This window comes from Anguilla anguilla, chromosome 11 (assembly GCF_013347855.1).
Source record: "Anguilla anguilla isolate fAngAng1 chromosome 11, fAngAng1.pri, whole genome shotgun sequence".
NCBI classification, from domain to species: domain Eukaryota; kingdom Metazoa; phylum Chordata; class Actinopteri; order Anguilliformes; family Anguillidae; genus Anguilla; species Anguilla anguilla.
Window position 1 is genome coordinate 24,303,761 of NC_049211.1, and position 17,605 is coordinate 24,321,365.

General features: G+C 39.8%; 2 protein-coding genes and 1 long non-coding RNA gene across 4 annotated transcripts in view; 1 reads left to right on the forward strand and 2 right to left on the reverse strand.

Moving 5' to 3' along the window:
• LOC118208020 (class I histocompatibility antigen, F10 alpha chain-like) overlaps positions 1–8,026 on the reverse strand; it is a 37,020-nt gene extending 28,994 nt beyond the window's left edge. The window contains exons 1-3 of the mRNA XM_035382284.1: positions 7,887–8,026; positions 3,590–3,844; positions 2,772–3,038 (exon numbers count right to left, since the gene is read on the reverse strand). Coding sequence (XP_035238175.1) covers positions 2,772–3,038; positions 3,590–3,844; positions 7,887–7,947 — 583 coding nt within the window. The 5' untranslated portion in view covers positions 7,948–8,026. The remainder of the gene's footprint in view (positions 1–2,771; positions 3,039–3,589; positions 3,845–7,886) is intronic.
• The window catches only part of LOC118208021 (class I histocompatibility antigen, F10 alpha chain-like), a 48,522-nt gene continuing 32,001 nt past the window's right edge, over positions 1,085–17,605 (reverse strand). Inside the window, exon 7 of the mRNA XM_035382286.1 lies at positions 1,085–1,430. The gene's annotated coding sequence lies outside the window, so the exon portion shown is untranslated. The remainder of the gene's footprint in view (positions 1,431–17,605) is intronic.
• On the forward strand, positions 11,787–15,866 carry LOC118208033. 2 transcript variants are annotated; one of them, XR_004761495.1, is made up of 5 exons: positions 11,787–11,875; positions 12,512–12,673; positions 13,059–13,256; positions 15,166–15,245; positions 15,681–15,866. It is a non-coding gene; the product is annotated as an uncharacterized LOC118208033 (long non-coding RNA). The 2 variants fall into 2 exon arrangements; XR_004761496.1 differs by having other exon boundaries at positions 11,820–11,926.

Consider the following 17,605-nt stretch of genomic DNA (forward strand, 5'->3'; position numbering starts at 1 on the left):
GTGCATTTTTGAGTGCAAACATTCCAAATGAAAAAGCATACAAATCCTAAATTACAAGCTTTTATAAATCTGCATTTAAAAAATGGCAGAGAAGATCAAGCAGCTTTGCATGGCATAGCCAGACAATTTTTGTACAATTAATTTGTTCAACAATGAAAATCAATTACATTTGAATACAATTACAGTTATTCTTAAATCACAGTTATTCTTGCTGCGTACCTTGATGGTGTACAGCAAATTACAGCTTGATAGCATACAGCATCATACAATGGCTTTTGAAATTTTGAGGATGATTTTAACAATGCAGCTGCCTTTGTCCTGGATAATACAACTTCAGGGAGGTAGGGAGGGATGGGGAGAGGTAGATTTCTATTCAGGAATCTGGATTTCTTTTTATAAACAGGTATTTCTCTTTTAAATAAGGATTTATTTTAGAAACAATGATTTCTTTTAAGAATCCAAGATATGAAAGATGCATTTTTGAGTGCAAACATTCCAAATGAAAAAGCAGACAAATCCTAAATTACAAGCGTTTATAAATCTGCATTAATAAAATGGCAGAGAAGATCAAGCAGCTTTGTATGGCATAGCCATAGACAATGTTTGTACAATTAATTTGTTCAACAATGAAAATCAATTACATTTGAATACAATTACAGTTATTCTTAAATCACAGTTATTCTTGCTGCGTACCTTGATGGTGTACAGCAAATTACAGCTTGATAGCATACAGCATCATACAATGGCTTTTGAAATTTTGAGGATGATTTTAACAATGCAGCTGCCTTTGTCCTGGATAATACAACTTCAGGGAGGTAGGGAGGGATGGGGAGAGGTGCAGCCTGAAGAGGTGAGTCTTCAGTCGTCGCTTGAAGTGGGTCAGTGTCTCAGCTGTTCTGATCTCCACGGGGAGGTCATTCCACCATCGTGGGGACAGAACAGACAGGAGACGTGTTCGGGAAGCGCAGGTGCGAAGAGGGGGAGGTGCCAGGCATCCTGAGGTAGCAGAACGGAGGGATCTGGCTGGCATGTAGGGTTTGAATATCTTGTGGAGGTATGCTGGGGCTGATCCCTTGACTGCCTGGTATGCTAGGACCAATGTTTTAAATTTGATGCGAGCTATAACAGGCAGCCAGTGGAGGGTAATGAGCAGGGGAGAGACGTGGGAGTGTCTGGGGAGGTTGAAGACTTCACAATAGATCTGGTCCATTTTTCAAATAAGGTAGGTGAAGGCTAAAGAACTGAAATTATTGAGTCGACACACAATTCAAAAATGTGTCTAAGCAGGTGTATCATTGGAGGAATATGCATCATGAGCAGAGTCTGCAATTCCTTTGAATACTAAAAAGAAAATGACTCAACCTGACCAGGTACAATAAAGTATTTATAAATGATAGAGGAGTGTGAATCTGGGTCTTCTGACTCTGAAACTGAGAGCACAAACCATCAGTGATACATCTTCAGAAGGGACAGAACAGTATACTCCTCTGTAACATTAATATTTAGACACTTACCTTTAGCAAGCAAGTATCCAAAGCAGGTCTAGATGCCTGTAAAAAGAGAAATTTATCAGGAAAACAATATTACACCCTTTCCCCATTCCACACATACCCATAAATACCGGTTATGCCCTCACCTCTGCGTCTCTTCTTATAGATGATAAACGCAGGGATGGCAAAGATCAGAACCAGAACCAGACCTACAACCACAGAACTGATGACTGCAACATCAGCACCTTCACCTGGTTCTGTAAAACAGTGTAATACATTGACAAAATCAGTAAGTAAATTGGTTAATGTTCATGGAAAGTAGCAGACTTTACAAATATGCACTTGCACAAAACGCAATGTTCTTCCACCCTGTCCCACTGACTCCACAATAATACAATAATGTGCTGCAGAACATGTACAGTATTTACGTGCATCACCCCAGTTGATGTCCAGCTTGTTGTCCAGAGCAAGGTGTGTGACAGAGCAGGTGTAACGGTGTTTCTCTCTCGCTTTCTCCGAACTGATACTAAGGGTTCTCCTCGTCTGGTACGTCCCGTCTCCGTTGGGTAACACCTCCCCGAAAATGAGCTCCTCGTCCGGAATGGGACGGGCGTCTCTCAGCATGGTCAGGTTGATGTGTCGGGGGTAGAAGCCAGTGGCCAGACAGCTCACCTTCACCACACCATTAGACTGACTCTGGGCCGCTCTGAGGGGGGAAACAACAGTGCATCAGCCAGAGAAGTAGCTGTTATACAGGGACGCAGGGAAGCTGAGATTCCTCACATGGGATGGAAATATACAAAAGTTAGTGAGAAAAATGACAGGTTATTGCTGTGATGGGGGCTTGACCTTATATAGCCGAATGCGGCGCTATCGAGTAAATATACCTTTCCTCACATCCACAGCACTGCAACATACAAAGACACTGAAGCCCAGAAAAGGTAGTTGCAATTTACCCAGAAAATCATTTACATATGAAACATAACAAAAAATAAGAGAAAACAGCCTGGTCATACAAATCATTAAAACTATAAAGGGCAGGTCTGGGCCCTCCAGCAATAGGTCAGACCAAAGATCCTACCTACCAAACCAATCAGAACTGCAACATATACTAAGGTAACAAAATAAGGTAAAATATATAGTTAAATGCAAACCTATTGGGACACAATTTTTCTTGGCCACAGGAAATGTAACAGTACAGTAACTCCACACTGTATAGTATATCAGGGTGTAATGAACATGCGTTTTACTCAGGTGTATGTTGAAGGTTATAATCCTTACCTTTTCTAAGCACAATGTTCTTTTCTTTCTCCAGATAGTACTTCAGTATTTGGATACACAGGGGCTGATAAATATCTATAAACCGCATTCGAACAATCTCTGTTTTCTTTGTGGTCCATATAAGCTGTGGCCATAGAGGGTTGACTGTGCGATTATGCGTGTCAAAATATACCAGTTCTGTTCCATCATAAGCATCCCACACCATGACCTGACTGGGCTTGTCATTGTCCAGCCAGCATCCAGCCAGCATCTGATGAACATGAACTCCTTCAAAACAAAGAAAAAATAGGAAGGCAAATAAGCCAGCAGTTTCAAGCATCAACCCACAGTATGTTCTAGACACACTTTGGTATAAAATAATAAGAATACATTTACTCTAGTCTACTCACAAAACCAAAACTTTGAATACTGATTCACAGAAAGTCTTAATGCCCTCTTACTGCTGGCTGTGTTAGTAACTGATTCTGTGAATGTACCGTTACCCTACATTTAGGATATTTTTTTTACTGCAGATGATATAACTGGCTCACTTTGCCAACTTGCATATGGGCTTCATCAACTATATTTGAGCTGTAGCTTTTGTCAAACAACCTTATCACAGATTCTTATTTTCTCCGAAAATTCACTTAGATCATAGGGTCATCCCATCTCTGAACAATCCTCTGAGTCAGCAAACAGGAAACTTACCAGTATGGCAAGCTGGCACGCTACGGACAAACCATGGCCCTTTTGTATAATAGTGTAATGAAATTTAATGTAGTGTGGTCTTCTGAATGTTGACGGGGCCTGAACTGAACACCTGCCCGCACTCAGCTCACCTCCAGTGTGATTGGCGAAGAGATTTGCACGACTATTCATGTAATTGTAAATGTCTTCTATCACAATGTTTGCACCTAGATGTATAATATCTTCAACTCCCTTTGTAGAGTTTGGTTGGCTTCGAGAGATGAGTTTCTTGATGTTGCGGTCATAGTACAGCACCTGAAGATCATTCACAAATGCCGAAATACTGAATTCTGGGAATTGGGTCTGCCCGTGAATAAATGTTGAAAACACCCACATTGAGTGTGAACCTGTGGGGAAACATACCAACATTCATTAGAAGAGTTGCTGAATTATATTTTAACAGTTAAACTATATATAATAAATTCAAAAGACGTATTTGATTTAACTTCAACCTTCAGACATGCCTAGCCAAACCTAATTAGGGAGGAAAATGTCTAGCCGCTAGCAGACACCAATTGACATATGAGACCCACGTCTCTTCATCTTCTGGATGTCAGGTGATCCTGCTCCATACTACTGGCTGCAGCGAGGGGAAGTTGGGGGAGGGAAGCAATGTCCCGGGGAAAGCGAGATGGGAATAAAGCCTATTTGAGGGTTCACACCAGGATCGTTTGGTCCGGACTTATTTGATGCCAGGGAAATTACGATTCCCCCATGCTGAAGCTATGTTTTCTGTAACATGTGTAATAGCTTATTAGACGATGCAAATGCTAATTTCTAGTCTCTGAAGTAAAGTAGATTCCATTTGAGGTGAAATTTGACTTGTTAACTTGCATTTTAACTTTCAGTAATATTCCATGTAAAATGTCCTCTAACAGCAATTGATGTCATTCAACTATACTACACACACACAGCATTACAATAATCATTTTTATTACTTCTTATTCCTTGCTTGTATTGTAGGCGAATTTTAAGGCAGGTGACGAAACAGCATCAACTGGCTGACTGGGGCAAAAGTACAGAGTTTGGGAGTAGATTTAATGGTATATTTATTTTTGTGCGAGGAGTGTGCGTACTCAAGTGCTAAATTGGTATTAGTAATTTGGTGACTGCTGCTATGTTGTTCTGTTTAGATTTGGGAATACCTATTAGTTCAGTGGTCCTCAAATTCAGCCCTGGGGGACCAATGCGCATGCTGGCTTTTGTTCCAACCACAATTGCAATACTAGAATTTTAATGAGTTGATAATTTTTCTTAATTACACTATTCATATTTTGAGGGATATTTACCCTTTTAAGCCACAGTATGTCAGAAATAGCTATGCATGGCATGAAGAACTAGAAATACCGCCTCGCGGTTGTATGCCTCCGCCAACCAGTAGCCAGTTTGGATATAAAATGTCATCACTTCATCGAGGCTTCATGCATGTGATAATTCACTCCTTCCCTGGTTCCTTTTCCTGGCTAGATGTTTCCCAACCTCAGTCCTAATCACGTGACGGTTACGGTATATGATTAGGCCGATACACATTATTCATTTAATAACGTTGGCATTCAGTGTATTTTCAGGGTCGCGCACCTCTAATTATGTTATGTCGCAGAACGCCTGCAGAAAACGAAATCCCTATGGGAAAAAAGCATTGGAAATCTTCCGAGGGAATCCATGGCTCAAAAATGCAATTCACTTCCGTTCTTTAGGACTACAAACCATTCGTGCTTGTGACGTGTGGTTACGCTACCTGACAGTCACTGTCCTCGCCGGTGTATTTTAGTTTCTTTCAAAGGCTGCTTTACATTGGTTTGGGGTATAGTTTTATTTAAATTTTAAACTAGCGTTAATTGTAGGCTACTTAAAATATCAAAGTGAACAAAACGTCATTTCAACGGGACATTTCATTTTTAATATCAAGAATTGAATTTTAACTAGTTAAAATAGGAATTCTTGATATCAAGAATTGTATTTTAACTAGTTAAAATTGGACAGTCTAATTACACCTAGTTAAAATTCTATTATTGATATCAAAAATTCCAATTTGAACTAGTTTAAATTGAATTCATGATATCAGCAATAGGAATTTTAACTAGTTTAAATTATATTGTTGATATCAGTAATTGATTTTCTGATATCATAAATTGGCCATTTTTACTAGGACAAATTCCAACTCCGATTGAAATGAATGAGAAAAACGTTTTACATCTGACTAGTTAAAATAGAATTTCCGATATCAAGAATTGGCATTTTAACTAGTTAAAATCTAATTTCTGATATCATACTGTGGCGTCCACATATTTATTTTCAAAAAGAGCCTAGGCCGTGCGCGCTCCGTGCTTGCTCCTTTCTGAGGTGGTCGGAAGACTTGCAGCGCGCCAATGTCGCACGGTCTGTCAAAGTGTCACTTTTTTTTCCTTCAGCCACCGAAAGACAAGGAAAAGGTAGGTAGCGGCGCTTCAAATATTAGTCTACAAAATACCATAGTGTTAACCAGTGTTTTAATTGGACCAAAATAAGTGCCGGTACCTACTCCTCTAAATACATACTGTTTAAAATAAATTAATGTTGGTAATCAAAAGAAGAGTCGGTACTCATATACAAGTCCCGACAGCTCCTGCCCATCTGAAGCACTGGCGTTAACCATCATTCGGTGATGACAACTGGCGGATCCTAACTCTGATCGGGCAAGTGGAATACCTCATGCAGTTGTCTGATCGGACAAGTAAAAAATAAATGTGATAAATATGTAACGTTATCTGAAAATAAACAGTGTTTGTTTGAGCCGAAGCGGAACCTGTTCCAGTTGAGCGACGTAGGCTACGTGCCTACCTTTTTTTTTTTTTTTTTAAATTCAAAAACTACTGTTATAATGGTACAATACATCTGATTAAAATGGTGACCTGGAGAAGCCCGTCGGATGTCGCGGCCGCAAGTCTAATTACACCTAGTTAAAATTATATTATTGATATCAAAAATTCCAATTTGAACTAGTTTAAATTGAGTTCATGATATCAGAAATAGGAATTTTAACTAGTTTAAATTTTAACTAGTTTTAACTATTTTTTTTTTAATTCTAAAACTACTGTTATAATGGTACAGTACATCTGATTAAAATGGTGACCTGGAGAAGCCCGTCGGATGTCGCGGCCGCAAGTTGTTGGCAAATCGCCAAAACAGCGCGAATTAAAAAAAAATGATAATAATTTAAAAAAAATTTTTTTAGGGCATTTAAAATGTGTGAGTGATTCAACTACTTCCATTTCCATACTACAACATGGTGATTTTTCCCATGAAAACGAAAGGTAAAGTGTTTATTTTTAAGGTTTTGTGAATGTACTGAGATAGCAAAACTGAGAGTTGGCATATAGCACTTTAAAAGGGACACTCTTTTGCTAAATTAACTCAATTACCATGACAAAATAGTACTTAGTTAGAATGTTTTATCTTTTTAATTAACAATGTAATTTGAGCTGGGTCCACATTCAAAGCCCTCTCTCTCTGTCTCTCTCACACTCAATGACAGAGTTTACATGCATTGTCCATGCAAAAAAAAGGAAAAAGTGAGAAAAATGGCTTTAAAGATTCTGTTCTGTTACATTCTAATTCTACTGAGAAGCATGATACAAAAATTATCTAACTAACTTAGATGCTTGATCAATGTATTTTTTATTAGCTATTTTTATCTGTATTCATTTCTGGACACTGCAGCAGCTTGTGAGACTGCTCCTCTCGTTATAATCATAATCGTCATTAGAATGCAGCCCTCTTTGTCAGCTGTAGCAACTGTAGCCTAACTCTCAGTTTTGCTAGCTCACTACATTCACAAAACCTTAAAAATAAACACTTTCACTTTCGTTTTCATGGGGAAAAATCACCATTTTGTACGTTTTTTTTTTTTTTTTTAATTCTGTTTATTTTCATGATAACGTTACATATTTATTACATTTATTTGTTACTTGCCCGATCAGACAACTGCATGAAGCATTCCACTTGCCCGAACAGAGTTAGGATCCGCCACGCCGCGGCAAAACCTTACCAGCGGAAACGTTGTGTTGTATGGTTAAAATGAGCTGAAATTCAGTATATTTCAGTATAACGGGAGCCGCTATGATTTCGCTGACGTAGGCCTATAGGCTCCATCAGAAGTTTGCCGAAGTTTTTTTTTATACATAAGACATTCACATGAAAACAAGTAACGTAGGCTAATTACAAATTCGCTAAATCAATCCGTTTCTACCAACTGGAGGGCTTTTTTACCCGCACAAACATCCACCGCTGTCAAGTGGGTGGTTTGCTTTCAACCAAGCTGGTGATTTATTCAAACGATCATAAATCAATAGCTATAGGCTAAGTTAAAATTAACATCACGTAGGCTACAGGAATACATAAATATTTTACCTGTGTTGACAACAGTTACTGTCGCCTGTAAAAGAAAAAGAAGCGCAGTTATTCGTTCCATAATGTCTTCCGACTTATCCCTTGCTTCACGTGTGAACTCTAGTGTTGTGTTGTTCGCGAACGATTCGTTCAAAAGAATGAATCTTTTGGGTGAACGAAGTGTACTGAATCACTTCGTGAAACGATTCGTTCGCGAACGTGAACTGGTAGTTCACACTGACTGACTATCGTTCGCAGTTCAGTGATTCGTTCACTGAACTGCGGTATGAAAATATGGATAATAAATGGATAATAATCGAACATCACTGTCAAGTGTGCTGTTTATTTTCAATGAAATAACAAGTTAAAAAAAAAAAACATGTCTCAAAGTAGCCAAGGCATGCCTTAAGAGCATGCCTTAAGAACATGGGGGGCTGGACGTTGGTGACCGGGGGGTCGGGGCATTTATAGAATTTCCCTACAGAATATGTAATAGCCAAAGAACCAAACACTTTCTTTCCCTATTTTTCATAAAATGTTTTTGTTTCGATTTTATTTCACACAATTTAGTTTGAAAGAATGTGTTTCATGTGGCCATTTCATTTCAGTACATTTCCCAAAGTGGGTTGTTTTAGATGCGGATTTATTTACCGTGACTTGTAGTAACGGCTGCATGAAATACAAAGTGCTGATATACGTTGGCTAAGTAGGTCACGTTTTCTCAAAATGTCGTCGATAAAATAGTAGCCGTGGCTAGCCTACTTTGAGGCATGTTAAAAAAGTATTATTTCATTGAAAATAAACAGCACACTTGAGAGTGATGTTAGATTATTATCTGTTTATTATCCATTATTCCATACCGTACCCACTCCCCTCCCCAGAGACTCCTCGCTCTACAATGGAGTATCAAAAATTCCAAAATGACAATTAAGATAAATGCACGCCGTTCTTAAAAATTACATAAAATAATCAAATCAAATAATTAAACTCAACTAGATATTTAAAGTCCGGCTTCCCAGGTATTCATGAGAATGTGTTTTCACAGTAGGAATCTGGATTCATGGGATGGTAAAATCCTCCAAAATGTTCATTCAATTTTATACATACCACTTTTTAAAATTCAATAAAATTATGAAATCAAACCGTTTTCTGCAAAATCCAAAATATTCTTGAAGACCTTCCCAGGTGTTCATGTACTGGATTTTGTGCATTTTCACTGTAGCAATTTGGAATTATGGGATGGCACAAGATCAAAGAAAACTTTCGTTATGTCAATATCACCAGATAAATAAGGCCTCCGTAAATTTGAAATTTAGAGAGAGGAGGTGGCGCAGTGTGGAAGGGAAGAAAAGAGAAAAAATGGCGTGAAGACGCTGTAGCAGTGTACTGGTATTCTTGTTGAATGTAAGATAGCTAGCCTTCCAGGGAGAGATAAAAGCTACAGCTAAGCGGTGCTGTGTAAATTGGAGTAACAGCCTATCCGTACCTTTCCCAGGGAATAAACCAGTCAGAGGACAAATCCTTGTGTCAGCTGGTTGTTTCGAGATACCTGCTCACTCTACAGAAACACTGCAAAGACAAAGCGCTTATCCACGGCCTTACAATTCCACTGAATGATAGGAGTGTAATATTTTCCACGTGTGAGAATTAAAATATTGCTCTGTACTCGTAATATTTACGTTGTAGGATTCCAGAGTGGGGGGAACTTAGCACCGCATCACACACTGAACACATTCTGAGGTGACATTCTCTTTTGATAGTTTACAACTTACCACAGAACAAAGCCACAACCTACACAGGAATTCAGCAGACTGAAGATCCGACTCTCTAACATGACTCTCAGTGCACCCTCATGCCACACCAGAATAAACAGCCCCAAGCACAGGAAACGACTGGTAGGAACTCACCAAGTATGAGGCATAAAGTTTCAGATTGCAATATAGTTCCCTTTACACTCCAAAATAACAGATTCATAATTAACACAAATTAAAATAGAAAATGAATTGGAACTGACATCCTATTAAAGTTGTTTCACGCAAATAAATCAAGCAAAAAAAAACTTTGGTTGCCATTTTTATCATTTATTAGTTGTACAGTTATGAAAAATAATAATTAAAAAAGACTGGAAGCCCAAGATTATTTACAGTCTGTTTCTGTGTGCCTGTGTTGAGGTCTGTCTGAGTTAGATCTCTCAGTCCGATCCCGCTGACCTTTCACCCCCAAGACAGGTCAGGGATGGGTACCATTGATATGTGAAGCTTTACAAACACTGTCGGCTCTCTTGTTCCGACAAACGTGGCCGAAGAAAAAAAAATGAAACATTACTTACATACATCCATATACATATATATATTTATAAAAGCAGAATCATTCAAGTATCAAAATACAGATCGCTAGGGATTACTTTACAATCCAATACTATTTATCTCATTATAGTCATTATCAATATTACAGATTAGTCCCAATGTACTACCCATCACAATTAGCAAATGTGCAAACGCCAGAACTGAGCCAGGCCAATGAACCTCCAGGTGACTGCTGTCTATACGCTCAACCCACAGCACCATGAAGTACCTCTGAATGACACAGAATTTCACAGAAGACATGGCAGAAACCCGGCATAGTTCTGAGGATCTGACCCTGTTTTTTTTGTTGTTGTTTGTTTTATGGTTCAAATTGCGAGTGTAAAAAAGACAAAATCGTCATCTGAATATGTGTTTTGAATATCATTCGCTAACTTTATCGATAGATGGCTGGGGTTATTCAGATCAGCAAACCTCGCGTCAGCCTGAAACAGTTCCAGCATCAGTACAGTTAAAACATAAAATGAAAGAAAACAGCTATTTTAAATTAAATAAAAGCTATACTCCTCTTTCTTTTCTTTTTTTAAAGGAATGAAACCAAATCCCTGTTTGTTGTAGTGTCAAACAAGCTCCAGTCCACAGCAGTAAGGAAGCCCACGAGACAAGCGTGTAGTCTGACTTAATAGCAGAATCAATGCTATAAACAATCAGGTTACAGTGTTAAAGGGGATTCCTTAAGCTCACAGGCTCAAAAATCTTAAAGGACTGGTGGTTGAGCCTGGTAGTACCATACTTTCTGTTCGTGACTTAACCTCAGGGCTGTGGCTAACAGTACCTTTCGTCTTGGACACAATTGTACCGTCACAGATCTGCCCATAGATGCAGCTTCAGCTGAACCTGGATTTTAAATTCAGTGCTACATTTAAATGTTGTTCTCTTCCCCCCTTTTCTTTGTTGATTAGGTCAGCTACGCATGGAAAAAAGCACATTTCCACACTGGACAAATTATTAGTTGTATGTTTTACATATGGTGCATGCTGATTGTGCACAAATAACTAGGCACGGCCCTGTCAGTGCCCGCAACATCACATCCTGTGCAGGTAGGCTGCATAGCCTATAGATGGCGCTGTTTCCTTCTCATTTCTTCAAATTAATTTGCAATCACTCATCCCGTTAGAGACACAGATGTCACTTTTGTTACTCATGTCAGTGTTGTCCTTGAATTTTCTGAATTGATGTTTAGGACACTTATGGACAGAGTGTTTTATGGGATTCAGTGCTTCATGCATATTTATAAATACAAATGCCCTTGGACACTGTGATCTGTTTCATTGTTCAGTTTGATGTCTCCCTTGGGGAAATTGTGATATTTCAACCGTTTAATTTCAAAAGAACACAGCAAAGAGTGCTCTATCCCACAGCAGCTCACTGAATACACACTGTTATCTAGTCACTGTACGTGAACATTATAGTGAGTAGACAACTGGAGGACCGTGCTTTGTTTTCCGAACTTTGAACTGTTTGCTTCTCCGAATGCAGGCCAGTGCCCGACGGGGTACTACTCCAGTGACGGGTTTAAGCCCTGCCAGCCGTGCCCGCAGGGCTCCTACCAGCCTGACCCGGGATGAACGCTCTGCTTCCCCTGTGGAGGGGGGCTGAGCACCAAACGCGAAGGGGCCAGCTCCTTCCACGACTGTGAGGCCAAAGGTGAGCGACCCAACACACCAGACTGGATCAGCCTCGCTGTGTGGCCTCCCAGTACTGTGGATTATTATCTTGCATATACTTCATTCTGATCTACAGTACAGCCAGTCGGAAGCTGCAGTAGATAATACAAAGATAGATTGACTGTTGTAACTTGTAAAAACAACAGCAGTCATAAGCCTTTTAGTATTAGCTTGCTAAATTGAAAATGTTTCTAATGTATTCAATTTATGTGGTAAATGCAGCACTGATGTGTTTGAATATAGAAACACATTGCTATCCATAACAGAGGACATACCTGGGCACTGTCTCTTAGCAAGAGAAAAGATATGCTCTACATTCATCATGTACAGTATTTACATCTCTTGTATAGAGGTGTGAGTTAAAATTATACTGAATCATATTGTGTCCAGTTAACAGGGAACTCTGTCAGTGTTGTGGGGTAATGAGATAATGCTCCTGTAATGAATGTATTAGGGAACTGTTTTGAGAATGACACATGATGGCTAGCTGATGTCTCACGTGTGTGTGTGTGCATGTGTGTGTGTGCATGTGCGTGTGTCTGTGTGTGTGTGTGCGTGTGTGTGTGCGTGCATGTGCGTGCGTGTGTGCGTGCGTGTGTGTGTGTTCTGCCTGCAGTCCAGTGCTCTCCTGGGCATTACTACAACACCACGGTTCATCGGTGCATTCGCTGCCCTCTTGGCACATACCAGACTGAGTTCCGGCAGAACTACTGCATCTCCTGCCCTGGCAACACCACTACCGACTTCGATGGAGCCACGTCTGTCTCCCAGTGCAAGAGTGAGTGCCCCACACACATGCTGTCAGACTTCACCACCACACCCCGTTCATTGGCACATATCAAAGCTGTTTAATACACACTTCTATAGCATGTTGCTATATATATATATATTTCTGTATGTGAGAATTATATTAGTACCCTAGGCCTGCAGAGAAGGCATGGGTTGCTGTGGTTTATTTCTGTGGTACAGTTCAGACAGTAGTAGAAAATATTTCAACATTACCATACCTTGAGACTTGATAAATAGTTGTACAGTAATGTCAAAATGTTGTCTTCTACACATCACACTTTACCAGTCCATGTTTGAGGGTGCCTGTTTTCTTCCTGTTTTGTTAACTGGTGTCACACCCTCCTGTGTCATATTTGTGTATGTGTGTGTCGCAGATAGGGAATGTGGGGGAGAGATGGGCGAGTTTACTGGCTATATTGAGTCGCCCAACTATCCAGGAAACTACCCCGCCAACGTGGAATGCACCTGGAACATCAACCCCCCGCCAAAACGCAAGATTCTCATCGTAGTGCCCGAGATATTCCTGCCCTCAGAGGATGAGTGTGGAGACGTACTGGTCATGAGGAAGAACTGTGAGTCATCGTCACACCTACGCCCACCCTGAATGTGACAATGAACACCACACCACATTTACGGTCAGAAGGGATGTGTGTGTGTGTTTTTTTTACATGGCTAGTTGGTTATTTGAGGGTTCAGGTCTAGTCTATTTCACATTTCCCTGTGAAGTATCTTTGTGACAGTGCCTGAAACAAGTTATACAAATACAGCTAGACAAATTAAATTGAATTGTAGCCATCCCACGCTTTCTCTCTGTACCCCAGGCTTATTATATTCAGTCCAAAGAGCCTGCTGAATTAACAAGCACTGTGGAAATTCTTCACGTCTGACCTGATCTGACCCAATATGGCTCTCTCAGGCCTGTAGGCATTGCTTTTAATGAAAAGAACCATTCTACTTCTAGTCATTCAATATATTGTAGCAGAACCAGGGGTGTGGGGTTTCCACGTCACAAGTTGAATAACTGAAACACACAAACAAAATATAATTAAACAAGGAAAGTTTATTGGGGGAAACTCACAAAGGGGAAGGGGGGAAATCAGGCAACCAGTCCAATTCCACAATCCGTATCTGTATTCCAAAGTCCAAATCCAAAGTCCAAATCCAAAGCCGGGTTCTCAAACAAAACGAGTCGATACACAAGCGGGTAGTCAGGCAGTCCAGGTCACAACAGTAATTCAATCTGATATTTCGCAATGCTCTCTCTCTCTCCTCACCAAACGCGTTTCCCTCACGGTCCTATACAATTACCTCATGTTTCGGCTCTCGCTTTATCCCCGAGCCTTGAGTGCGTAATGACCCGCCGGTGCGTCTGATTATTGCCGGAACACCTTCCGTGGTTCGGGGGTGGAGCCAACGTGCTGCCAGGTACCTGTTCTCCACTACCAATTCCTGCCGTCTGTCACAATATGGAGATGAAATATATGAATTCAAATGATATATTTTTTGTATATTGCAATACTGCACAAAATATATGGGCAAATCTATGTCATTGCCACTTTCAGATATTGCTGGGAAATATGATAAATATATTTCACAGCAAAAACTAAAAATATAAATGTTAAATGCACAATATAGAAAATGTTTATCCTGTGAAACTAGTCCAATTTTAAGATGTTTGTTTTTATTCATTTCACATGATTCACGAGAAATCAAAATGGCAAAATGCCTAAATGAAAATATGGTTTTTCAGACCACAAGAATGGCAATTCAGCCAATTTTCCAAAGAAAATGAATCTCTGGCAGTCATGAATCTTGCACTGTATCTGGGTTATGTTCATTTTTGTTCTGTCTAACAAAATTAAGCCCCCTTTATTTGAGGTTTGAGGCTTTTGTGGTTTTAATGTAAAACTTTTTGGAAAAATACTTTTCCAGATAAAACCACAATTTCCTTTGCTGTTTCACTGTTGATTGACAGCTCATAACAAACTTAATCCTTGTATTTTAACACAGGAATAGCTGCTGATCAAATATTTATGGAAATTAAGAAAGCAGATAATAGTAGAGCCGTAACAACTTAGAAACCAAATAATATAACAAATAATAATATTATTTCTGCCTGTTTTAGCCTGTTTTATATGTTGCTACCTCTAAAAGTATTTATTCTACTTTGGCAGCCAGCTTGCTTTCTTTTTTCCTGTTTAGATTGCTAATAGGCAACTACAGTACCTCCTGAACTATGCAGCATAAGGACCGTGATTCAGAGGAATTCCCAGATCTACACACACTTTCACACAAAATCTGCCAGAGAACAGTCAGCAAGGCCTGATCTGAAGTGATTATACTCACCCAAACATGTACCAGGTTTTAGAAAGAAATCTGCATTTTATATCGGTTTAACAGTGGCTTAGATATATGGCAGTAGAATTTGTCATGTCAGTAGATGTGGTTTGGGAAATGTCAATGCTTTGTTTTATGTTTCAGAGGACTATGAACAGCTGGTGGAAAACATTGTGAGGGATGGAAGACTCTACGCCTCTGAAAATCACCAAGAAATCCTCAAGGTGAGAACTCAAGGCAACAAAATGCAAAGACCAACCATCCAAAACAATACTATCCCACTGTGTTTACACACTTAAAATAATCAAAATATAGTATCTACACCTCAACATCATCAAACACTGTATAAATAAACCAAGGCCCTTAAACTCATTAATAATTCCTGTTATAGAGTGACAACAGCATTTTAACATCAACCAAACACTACCTCTCTCAGACATTAAACTATTTGTGAATGGATGTCAAACTAAACATTTTCTCTTCCTGTTACCTGATGTTGTCTTAGTCAGTGCATGTATTGTCTTCCTGGGTCACTCTGTGCAATGTGAAGAAAAACAGCAAAGGAGACCCTCTAACTTTTAAAATGGCCGTGTTGTACTGCACACAGAAAAGTCTGAACGCTGTTCTCATGTGTTTGCTGGTTCTCCTTTTCTCTGCAGGACAAAAAGTTGATAAAGACCCTGTTCGATGTGCTGGCCCACCCACTCAACTACTTCAAATACACGACCAGGGAGTCCAACGAGATGCTGCCCCGCTCCTTCATACGCCTCATCAGCAGCAAAGTCTCAGAATTCCTGCGGCCATACAAGTAGTCCCCGGGCCCCACCCTCTCCCAACGCCACCAGGCCCCGCCCCATACCTGCAGGGCTCCTAGCAACAACACGGAACTTTTACTTTCTCCAGCGGCTTTGAAAACACTATGCAGACTTTCATGTTTGGCTTTGTTTTTTGTTTTTTTTCTCCCGCTCCTCCCTCCCTCCAATCTGCCACTCACAGCAGAGCTTTGCCCATCAAAATCACATCACACGTAGACTTGGTTAGACTTTTGCGTCCCGTATGAATATTTGTGTTTATATGTTGTTTGTCTGTTTGTTTTTGTTTTCATTATTTTTCCTTCCTGAGAAGAAATCCCCCCACTGAGCATTTGGCTGCTATTCGCAGATGGGTCCACTGTCCCAATAATCTCTTATTACAGTAATAAGGGAATATTAAACATTTCAAAAGAAATGTCTTGCTTAGCCAGGGTGAGGGAGAAGCAAAGTGCTTTTCTTTTCATTGAACATTTAGGAATACTTTGCCAACCAAGCAGTGATGAATTATTATGAATTATGAATATTAAGAGATGAATGTAGTGGCCATTTGGTAAGCCCTATGAATGGGATCTACACCTGGCAAGTGAGAACAGGCCTCCCTAAAAGAGTGGCTTATTATGGATATACAGCCACCAGTTTGGGCCCAGCTCCAGCTCTTACCAAATCCCAGCTCATTTATCCTTTAATAATTTTATAACATTCTATGACCTCTACCATTCTCTCCTGAAGTAGGGTCTTTTTTTCATTTCATAGCATTCAAAGCCAAATGTTACGAGCTCTTAGAGCAATTTTCTTATTAAGATATTGCTGTTAAAACAGTTGATTTTTTGTATCTGTTCGGTTCGTTTGTGTTGTATTATTGTCTGTTGCTTACTTTTAGAACAATTATTTTATATTCCAATTAACTAACTTATCAAAGCGAAAAAATATAGGATTGTTCTTTTTTGTTTGTTTTTTTTCGAACATAAAATGAGAAAATCTTTGGGAAAAGAAAACAGAGCTGTATGTGTGGGAGCAGTGCTGTCATAGCACTCCACACTGTGAAAGAGGCCGAGAGACGTCTTTGCTGCTCGCTCCGAAAGGTCACTTTAAAACTTCGATCTCGTCTTTTGACCTTGCGTTTTAGCCTCCTTCCCTCAGGAGGACCCCCCCCCCCCCCTGCTTCTTCACGAGGAAAAAAGCATCGTTGTTATAAAAGGTTGCATTTAAAGTGGCGATTAAAGGATAGACCGGATTCTGGCACGCGTACGCAGGTCAGTTACCGAGGACGGTCAAGCTACTATCCCAGGACCGTACTAACGAGTTTATTTTGCGTGCTGAGAAAGGAAACTCTTTCTATGGTAAACCGGTTTCGTTGTTTTCAGTGAATGTTGTAATTGACGAACGGACTTAGACGAGGGTTGTGCCCGAGGGTTGACTTCCCCGGAGCACGACCCTAAACTACGTACTGCCCTCCTTGCCCCCCTCACTCCCTAATTCCAAAGACATAACTTCTCCCCTTCCCTATATCTCAAAAGTAGTCTGTCCCGTTAAAACCAGCTCTTCCAAAGACTGCCCCCAATGGCAGGACAAATGATTATCTTGTGCACTAGATCAAGACTTGTCACCCTACCTTTGTTGTATGTGCAATGAATTTAGTCTCCATATGTCCTTTTCTGTGCATAAAAAACCCAAGAACAATATTTAAAACTGCCAAAACTGTATAATGGAATGTCTTAATTTTATGTTTTGAAAGAATTTATTCTTAGGAGTAATTATAAGATATAGTGACT